This window comes from Chelmon rostratus, chromosome 6 (genome assembly GCF_017976325.1).
Source record: "Chelmon rostratus isolate fCheRos1 chromosome 6, fCheRos1.pri, whole genome shotgun sequence".
Classification (NCBI taxonomy): domain Eukaryota; kingdom Metazoa; phylum Chordata; class Actinopteri; order Chaetodontiformes; family Chaetodontidae; genus Chelmon; species Chelmon rostratus.
In genome coordinates, this window is record NC_055663.1 from 17,493,691 (window position 1) to 17,503,197 (window position 9,507).

A 9,507-nucleotide genomic window follows, 5' to 3' on the forward strand; every position below is an offset into this window, starting at 1 on the left:
GCCCCCAAGGACTGTGATTTTAGCTTGATTGAAATGTCGTAATTCTCTGTAAGGAGTTTAAGTGAGTCATATTTGTTTATTTTCACATGTCAAAAGATGTATTTTATAATATCTCTTTGTCTCATTTTTAAACATTTATTTCTTTTTCAACAATATATGCTCATATCCTGTGCCTAAGGATGCATCTCACCAGCTCTTATATTTCAAGAGTTGTAGATGTCCCCAACAACAGATTTGTAAAGATGAAGAAGACATTTATGAAGAATGTCACATTATGAAAACAACTAGAAAATACAACTGACTTAACTCACTAATTCTGTTTGGTCATTTTCATCTGCATTAACCCACATTTTCCAAATCTCTATTATCTTTTAAATCATTTTTTGAATTTGGAAATTTTGTTTCAGGATTTATTTAACTGTAACTTTGCATTCACATTTATTTTTTCAGTTTAGATTACTATTTGTATTTTATCTTGTTTTTGACTTTATTGACATATAGTGCTTAATGTATTTAAAGTATTAACACTATATATTTTTATATTATAATAATGATCCAATGGATGGCTGCTGAGAGGTGCTCTGTGGCCCTTGTTCTGTGTGACATGTTTAACAGTTCAGCTGGAGAAGAACGATCCATCAGTTAACAGCACCACCTAGAGGACAAAAAGCAGAGGTACATAAACCCATGCAACAACATGCACAAGTAGCTAAAAGCACAAAGTGAAGTATTTGCTTTATATTTCTTTTTACACTCCATTTTAATGATTTAACTAACAATATTATTGTTAATATATTTTGTTATATTTTTTACTTATTGGATAACTGTTTACATTCTGTCATTTTCGGGGCTTTATATAGGAGAAGATATGTAGATAAGTTTCTGAAGTCTTTGTAAATCTTAATAAATACAAACTATAAGGGCCAAGCTTCATATTGATTTCACCAAATATACCATCTCAAGCTGCAAGGTAAAATAGTGTATTCTCCTCTTTAACTAATCCTTGCATGAATTTGTGTTGATATGTGCAACGCTACTTCCGTCCAGGTGAAAGCAGTGTACTTTGGAATAGATAGTTCCTTTGATACACACTTTTAATTCCACATTCCTGTGCTGAAAAAGTCAGCCCAAAAACTCAATGCGTCAGTGCTGTTGGCTTGTGCACATTATATATTTCAGACTGGAGTTTAAAGTGAGCTTATAGAGAGTATTTCCAAATGTCAGTCTGATGTTTCATTAGTATTTTATGCTATAGTTATACAACATAATAACATATAACTAAAGCAACACTTTTATTTTGCGTTAAATTGAATATTACTATGATAGGCTCATGATAAAGTGAGAGTGAGACAATGCACATAATCCTCTTAGAAGACTTCAGGTATTATGCTGATCCATTGTGAAGACTTGTCCTGTGTCCTACATAACCCTTTGGCCATTGGCAACAGTTTGGACTTTAGCTGGTGCCACAAAACCCAACTGTGGAAATCTGCTTTTACATGTTTTTGCACCCCTCACTTTGCAAGATATTCGTTCCGTGGTAAGTCTCCACCTGTTAGCCAGTTTTTCTTTCTATGTGCGTTGATGCTTTGCTTTTGTTTGTCTGTTGTTCATCCTGTTTCTCAGACACCACCAGCGTGCAGAGAAAATAGTCATTCAGCTTCTTAACAATAATGTTATGACAGACGATTATTTATGTGGTGCATGCTCTGATATAGTTTAAATGCATTCAAACATACTCTATTGTTGTGCCACCTGCTGCTTATTTGTTACATCTCTGATGCTTCCTGTCATTTACTGTAGGCTTGGTTTTCCAAGGATACAAGGATATGACATGAATCACGCCGCAGAGGTTTTGGATTCTGTCACCCCAGGGTCTGCTGGGGAGAGAGCTGGACTTGACCTCAACCAAAGCCCATTTATGCATCTTAATTCTCCATAGCCACTAGCACCACTGCTTTGGAGCGAAATGTATTGTACAAGAAAGAAGCGACTGCAGCTGAGCCGGGTCTTGTTTCTCCTCTCTGGGGTTTTCCTGTGCACCCTCTACCAGCTGACCATCAGCGCCAGACTGTATGAACCTTTGTCGATGCCTCAGATCGGAGAGGATTTTGGAGAAGGTTCAACAGAGGGGGTGGAGGAAGCTACAGCAGAGACTCAGGGGCTGGAGGAACCTCTCACTGCAACACATGAATTAGAGCCCACAGATCAAACAACACCAGAGATGCATGTGGTACATCATTCAGATACAACTTCAGATTTTAAAGCATCCACCACCACGGAATCTCCATCGTCGCCAACTACAAACCGGACTATTGTGCACTGCATCTATGTGGCTCCCGAGCCTCCACAGGAGACACCCACACCTGCTCCAGCTCCGCCAGTAACCACCATCACTCCAGCTTCTCCTGGGGAAGCGCCACGTATGAAGGGTGAATACCCTGAAGATTTCTTTTCTGTTGAAGACCGCAGACGAGGCTGGGTGATCCTCCACATTATAGGGATGATGTACATGTTCATTTCACTTGCGATTGTGTGTGATGAGTTTTTTGTTCCCGCGCTGGGCGTGATCACAGACAAGTTAGCAATCTCTGATGATGTGGCCGGAGCCACCTTCATGGCTGCTGGAGGTTCTGCTCCTGAGCTTTTCACCTCACTGATAGGAGTCTTCATCGCCCACAGCAATGTGGGTATTGGCACTATCGTTGGTTCAGCAGTTTTTAACATTTTATTTGTGATTGGAATGTGTGCTTTGTTTTCACGGGAGGTTCTTCATCTAACCTGGTGGCCGCTTTTCAGAGATGTGTCCTTCTACATATTTGACCTCATCTTACTCATCATCTTCTTCTTGGATAATGTCATAATGTGGTGGGAGAGCATGATGCTGGTGACCAGTTACACTCTCTATGTGATTTTCATGAAGTTCAATGTGCAAATAGAGCAGGCCTTCAAAGCCCAGCTCCACAAACACAAGAACATTGTCAGAGTTATTGCTGTGGAGGAACCTGAGAAGGTAAGCACTCGTGTGACAGAACATCTATCTAAATGACTCTAAATGAGTCTGTTTTTATGTATTCATAGCAGAGTTTTCTCAAGTGTGGAAGAAACCCTGAAGAGCTACTAACAGTTTGTAGGCATTTGCTCAAGGTTTTCTAAATACTTCACAGTGTCAGTTATGCAATTGAGAACAAAGCTATGTAGCTTTAAAGAACAAAATACACAGCTATCAAAGAAAAATGTGCACATCTTGATGGGTCAAAAATGTGCAGGTTTTGTGATACTTCACAAATTATTTACTGGCACCATTTCTGGTGTTAACACTGAAGTAATGCTGTCACATAATATGGTACTCCATAAAACTGTTATTCTCAAAGGTGAAACTAGCCCTGTCCCTCATGCGTAATTTTGTCTTATTCTGTTCACTCACAATCAGTGTGGTTTACCGCTGAAACAGAAAGTCACATAACTCGCCTCTCATGGCACCTATATGCAAATCATGTCAAAAGACTGAAATGAAAGGCCTTACGGGACCAAAGCTGATCAGCGACAGCAAACTAATCATCTGAGGAGCTACAGCTCTGTAGCATCAACATATACTGTGTTTAACCCTGGTAAATGTGATTGAGGCTTAATTTACACGAAGTAAAGCTACAGTATTTGTGCACACTCAGGGTATTTGTTGAGCTGGATATACTGCAGGCAGCAAATGTAAATATTTCATCTATTGATGCCAATTCACATCATACGTAATCACACTACAGTGCTCTCTCTCTCTTTTTTTTCAGTGGACACATTACATGTAGCGCCATTATTTATATTGACATGTAGCGCTAACAAGACCCCAAGAGTGTGCAATGTGTGAAATGCCAGTGTTTAAGCCGACTGATGTTTAGGCTATACCAAAGGGAACTAACTTATATCTCTATTAATGAATGATTGTCACTGAAAAAAACATTGTTGCACGCAGACAAATGGGGACGATGAGGATAATGCCCCCCCTGCTCCAGAGGACAAGAATCGGTTAAAGGTAAAAATCAATCAGTCCATCAACCAACCGATATACTGCAAATTGAAACACATGAAAAAGCAACATCCTCATTCCATAAGCACTCACAGTGCTTATTTTCCTACATGTTATCTTACATCTTATTTACCTTTCTGCAATCCTCCAAATGAACAGGCCTCCCTTCAAGCGCTGGCACGTGTAAATGCACTAACATGTGGTTGTCTAACACTAATGTGCCACTGTCTGTTACTGTGAGCAGCTGTCGTGACCTCAGCCATCTCTTTCCCCAGTTGAAGCCATCCCTTCAGCGAGGGGGGAGTTCAGCTTCTTTACACAACAGCACCATGAGAAACACCATCTTCCAACTTATGATCCACACATTAGACCCTCTCGGAGAGGGTGAGTATCATATAGCCACCATGATTGCCCTAATGGTTGATGATTGTCTGCCTTTAAAACTCCTCTTATATTGAGTGTCTGGGGATGACGTCCTTCTCATAGTAGAATGGATTAGCAAAGTGTCCCAAATGAAGGCAGCACTAAGTCCAGATTGGTACTAAGAAGATAAATACCTGCCTCAGTCTATGGAGGCATCCATTTGTAGGCCCACACTGAGATGTGAAAAGATTCTTTAAACAAGCTTTGGTTTTAGTCAAGAAAAATTGTTTAACACATAATAAATATTATTAGATTGTTAATGATTGCTTAGGAGAGGCAGACCAAAAAGTGTTATTATTCCTGTTATATCAGTGAGATGATGAAATAAATCTGTTAACTACAATGTGCTGATGAACCAGTCCTGAACAGTTCTCCCAGTGGTTTTCCCTAACAGCCTGCTGTAGCTTTACAGTACAACATGCTATGATGAGTCATAGTCTCACAGCAATGTGCACATTTTTCTGTTCTATGGTTGCCTGAGGCAGGACTGTATTTTGTCCCAATGTGTGTACCTGTGGCCCTGGCTCCTGGTTAACTCCTCTCCCAGGCCCCCAGGCAGCAAACACTCCACTACTCCTGCGCAAAAATTAGCTTTTGAATGAGCCTATACTATCTGGATCACAGCCAGCAGCCCCTGTATCAACCCACTCCCTGTGTCTGTGTCCCTGGAGATCACTCGAGGCATTGACATGCATCAAAGCAACGTCATAAAGACCCAGGGCTTCCTGAGCCTCTCTAAATAATGATGCCCTGCCTCACCAAGAGACACAGAGATGATGTAATATGTTTACAGTTCCTCTGCATCCTACTGTGTACTGCATGGTGTCTATATCGACCTCTGCTAATGATTACGCTTGCTTGAGTTTGGCATGTTTAATGTGACACATTGGCTCAAAAGGAAACAGGAAATCCTTGGATTCTTTTGTTTTTTTAAAACTTCCTGTTCACTGGAAACAAATTGCTGTGTCTAACAGACAAAGAGGCAGTTGAATTCATGTACAGGATCATTTCAGCCCAGAGCAAAAGTATGATCCTGTCTTGTCTGGCGCAGGGCCACTAGTGCGATTCCTTTGATGAGCTCATTCTTCCTTTCATCACATTGCGCCGTGCTGCAGCGAGTCTTACGATGCTGTTGTTTTTCATGTTATACTGCCAGTATTTTTCTCTGTGCTTAACTCATGAATGGTGTGGATGCGTCTTTATCCTCAGTGCAACTGTTAAACTGTGAAATCATTGTAATTATTATCATCACATGACTGAGTAACTCATCACAGAACTTGAAGTTTATTTTTGCTTGTTTGATTGTTCGTAGGGAAATTTAAGGATAAGGCTGAGACTCTGAATAATGTGGCTAGACGGACAGCAGAGAGCAAAACTCAAGACAAAAGTGAAGGTAAAATGGAAGGGTGTGATGGTCATCCATTGATCAGGCACCTTTCATCAAGCTTTCAGACTCTGCTAATGAGCAGAGTCTGAAAGCTGCTCCTCTTCTGGGCTGCAAAGCTCTGTTCAACATTTATACCCTACAGCCAAAATAGGTCAGCGTGGCAACAGAAAGATGATGTCTATGATACATGCCTTCCGTTACTTTATTGCAGCCAAGAGTAGTGTAAATAAAACACATGGAATACATCAAATTATGTACAGGTACAATCTACTATTAAAAAAAAGTGCCTACAGGAGCATGTAATCAAATCCAAATACATACATATCTGACAGCAGTGAGTTCATTCTGTCCAGTCGCCACAGGGATGACCTCATATATTATGCAAGTCCAAACAACACATTCACTGCACAATGGCCATGGGGGGTTCCTGTAGGTAGCTGAATGAGCTAGAGGCATAAGGCAAATGCACAAGATTTGGGGGGTTCCTTTTCGCAGGTGGTGGGGAAAAAACTGAGCAGACCAAAGAACCAGAGGCTGCCCCAGCGAGCGAAACAGAGAAGAAGGAGCAGCCAGAGGACAAGAAGGTACTCTCCAACCATGTCCTGGTGGTTATCAAAAAGCCCAGAAGTGACTCTTTGATACCTGTCTATGTAAGAGTCAATGTGCAGAGCTGCAACCTGAGCCAAATGGCCTCTTTCGCCTTCTTTGATATTTGCTTTTATTCCCTCTTTGCTTCTGCTGCCGTCCGTCATGATCTGCCTTTCCCCTGCACTCCAGGAGGACGTGCCTGCAGGGGAGGATGGGTCAGGAGGGTCAGAAGACTCCGGCAGCGATGACGACGGCAGCGATGAAGACAGCGATGAGTCCAGTGAAGATGAGGAGGAAGACGAAGATGAGGAGGAGGAGGACGAAGAAGCAGAGAAAGAAGACGAACCTCTGACTCTGGAGTGGCCAGACACGCGACGTAAACAAGCCACCTACCTCTTCCTGCTGCCCATAATCATCCCTCTGTGGCTCACAGTTCCAGATGTTCGCAACCAGGTAGAGATCCACACACATTTCTGAGGTCAGCTGCGGTGTCTTAAGTTCCTCATCGTTGTGTTTTGCTTTGACATCACTGACTTTGCCCTGCAGAAATCCAGAAAATTCTTTGTGGGCACCTTCCTGGGCTCTATTCTGTGGATTGCTGTCTTCTCCTACCTCATGGTGTGGTGGGCCCATCAGGTCAGTTACTGTGCAAGCATTCAGAGATGGAATTTGAACTGTGTCGCCCTGTTTCCTGATTGTGCACATGAATCCAGGTATCAAGTGCTTTTTAACTCCCTTTAAATCTGAACCAGAGAATAAATTCTAAAAGTGAGATTATGTTCTGAATTCGTCATGCTAAGGAAAACATGTCAGAAATTTTTCATTTCTGTAGCTTCTATCCACTCTGGACTCTGTTTTTTTGCAGGTGGGTGAGACCATCGGCATCTCAGAGGAGATTATGGGTCTGACTATCCTGGCCGCAGGGACATCCATCCCAGACCTCATTACCAGTGTGATTGTGGCTCGTAAAGGCCTGGGGGACATGGCTGTGTCCAGCTCTGTGGGCAGTAACATCTTTGACATCACTGTGGGGTGAGCTGCGCTAGCCCGATGTGTCACGATTGAAATAGAAATCCGGATGAACGCTCAGTTAATGCGTTTCTTTCTCTCCCATTTTTCTGCATGTCTCGCTCTGTCACTTTGTTTCAAAAGCCTTCCAGTCCCGTGGCTCCTGTTCTCAGCCATCCACGGTTTGGCTCCAGTGGCCGTCAGCAGCAATGGGCTCTTCTGTGCCATCGTGCTGCTCTTCATCATGCTCCTCTTTGTCATCATCTCCATCGCGTCCTGTAAGTGGAAGATGAATAAGGCACTGGGTTTCACCATGTTCCTGCTCTACTTTATCTTCCTGGTGCTTAGTGTGATGCTGGAGGATCGCATCATTATCTGTCCTGTTTCCATCTGAACGTGTGAACAGAAGCCTTCCCTACAGCAGGCATTCTCTTCATGTGGGACCTGAACCAGCAAACCGGGTCTGGATATCTGTAGAAACTGTGCAGAAAGCTACTCTAGTTGCTCTGCATTGCTGCCAGGGACAAGTCCAATGTATCAGCAGCAATACACATACTGTAACATTTTCTAGAACTCGTTACATACTCCCGTTTAGCAACGATGGCAGCTTTTACATTCATGTTTTGATCACACCAGGAGATGCAGAACTACTGTCTGAAATAGCGTAGGTCGTGTGTGCAAAGAAAGAGCACGAACAAGGATATTAACATTTGTTAATTGTTTACAAAATGGCATCTAAAGAATAGAATTTGAAATTTAGAATATGTGCACATTTTGGAACATTTATGAGGTTTTTAACTGTGAATTTTGTATCATATGTACGTATGCACTTGCGCCAACAACTGTTTTATAACATTCATTTTAGAGGACCTGAGCTTGCTTGAACTCACAGTTCTCATCGGTTTTTATGAAAAGGTCAGGCATACCAATAACAAAACCCAGACTTGACATAGAATAAACGTGTTTATTCATAAATGAAAGCAAACTATAGATCCAACCAGGGAAGAAATTTGATTTCTTTTTGATATAAAAATCATACAAATTAGTATCTGTGTTACAAATGATAAATAATACTTAATAAACATTGTTTAAATTGACAAATCGTGTAAACAACATGTAGACATCAAATGATGTTTTGGTCATCTTACAACGTGATTAAAACGGAACTGTACATGCTGTGAGGCTGGTGTTTATTCCAAGCGCGCAGCCTTGTCTAATCCAGCATCATATTGTCACAAATATTGTGGTGAAGTCCAGTAATAAGCTGTGGAGCTGCATCACATCTAGGCAGGGTTTTTTTTTTCGTCAGTTATTAGTGAAAAACAATGTTAAAACAGTGAACCACCACACTCGTTTTTGACAAGTCAGAGCTGCTGTTGCAACGTAACATCTTTGACATTTTAATATGCTCAGTGCAAAGAAACTTGCACTGCCATGTGTTCAGAGAGATTTAAAATGTCCCTTTATGATCTGTATGTCACATTAAACAGTGCAATGTCTAAAACTGACATCTATACTATACAGTGAAGATCAGAGACCAAAAGGAAATATACAAAATACTAGAATCAAAGAATCTGTACATTTTCATAGATCGATTACAGGGTCAATAAATTACTTCCTTTCTCACAAAATTGTTTTTTTAAACAGAAACATTTATTTTCAGTTTTTGTTTACTATTAGTTTGATTGTACTGTTTTTAAGGAAATCTATCCTTGGTGGTCCCATATAACACATTGGTTATTTAATCCACACTTTAAAAAAAGGTATTGCTTAAAAAACTTTGAATAAATCATCAAATTCCCTTTTGGGTTCTTTTGGTACATTGTACAAAAAAACAATAAACCGTGTGCATATACATACATTGTGTATTCCCTTCTTGATTGAGAAATAATATTATGTTTGATCATTTTTTTGATGTTACCATCAAGTTTTAGTGTATTCAGGCATATGAGCATTTCCCCTGCTAGGTATACAGGGTGCGGATGAGGGAGGATTTCTTGGCTGTCGTGAACTGCATGTAATGGAAATATTAGACAGCACAGTGAGTCCTGCAGCTGTCAAATAAAAAGTCACTTAAGCG

The 9,507-nt window shown here is 41.0% G+C and overlaps 1 protein-coding gene across 2 annotated transcripts; it reads left to right on the forward strand.

The window, feature by feature from the left end:
- The first annotated feature begins 1,432 nt into the window (after positions 1–1,432).
- On the forward strand, positions 1,433–9,276 carry slc24a1 (solute carrier family 24 member 1). 2 transcript variants are annotated; one of them, XM_041938201.1, is made up of 10 exons: positions 1,433–1,540; positions 1,804–3,013; positions 3,968–4,027; positions 4,297–4,405; positions 5,757–5,837; positions 6,327–6,415; positions 6,609–6,872; positions 6,966–7,055; positions 7,285–7,451; positions 7,572–9,276. In XM_041938201.1, the coding sequence occupies exons 2-10, from the start codon at positions 1,970–1,972 to the stop codon at positions 7,819–7,821; spliced, it is 2,154 nt and encodes a 717-aa protein (XP_041794135.1). In that variant the 5' UTR covers positions 1,433–1,540; positions 1,804–1,969; the 3' UTR covers positions 7,822–9,276. The 2 variants fall into 2 exon arrangements, with proteins under 2 accessions (XP_041794135.1, XP_041794136.1); XM_041938202.1 differs by lacking the exon at positions 5,757–5,837.
- The last annotated feature ends 231 nt before the right edge of the window (positions 9,277–9,507 follow it).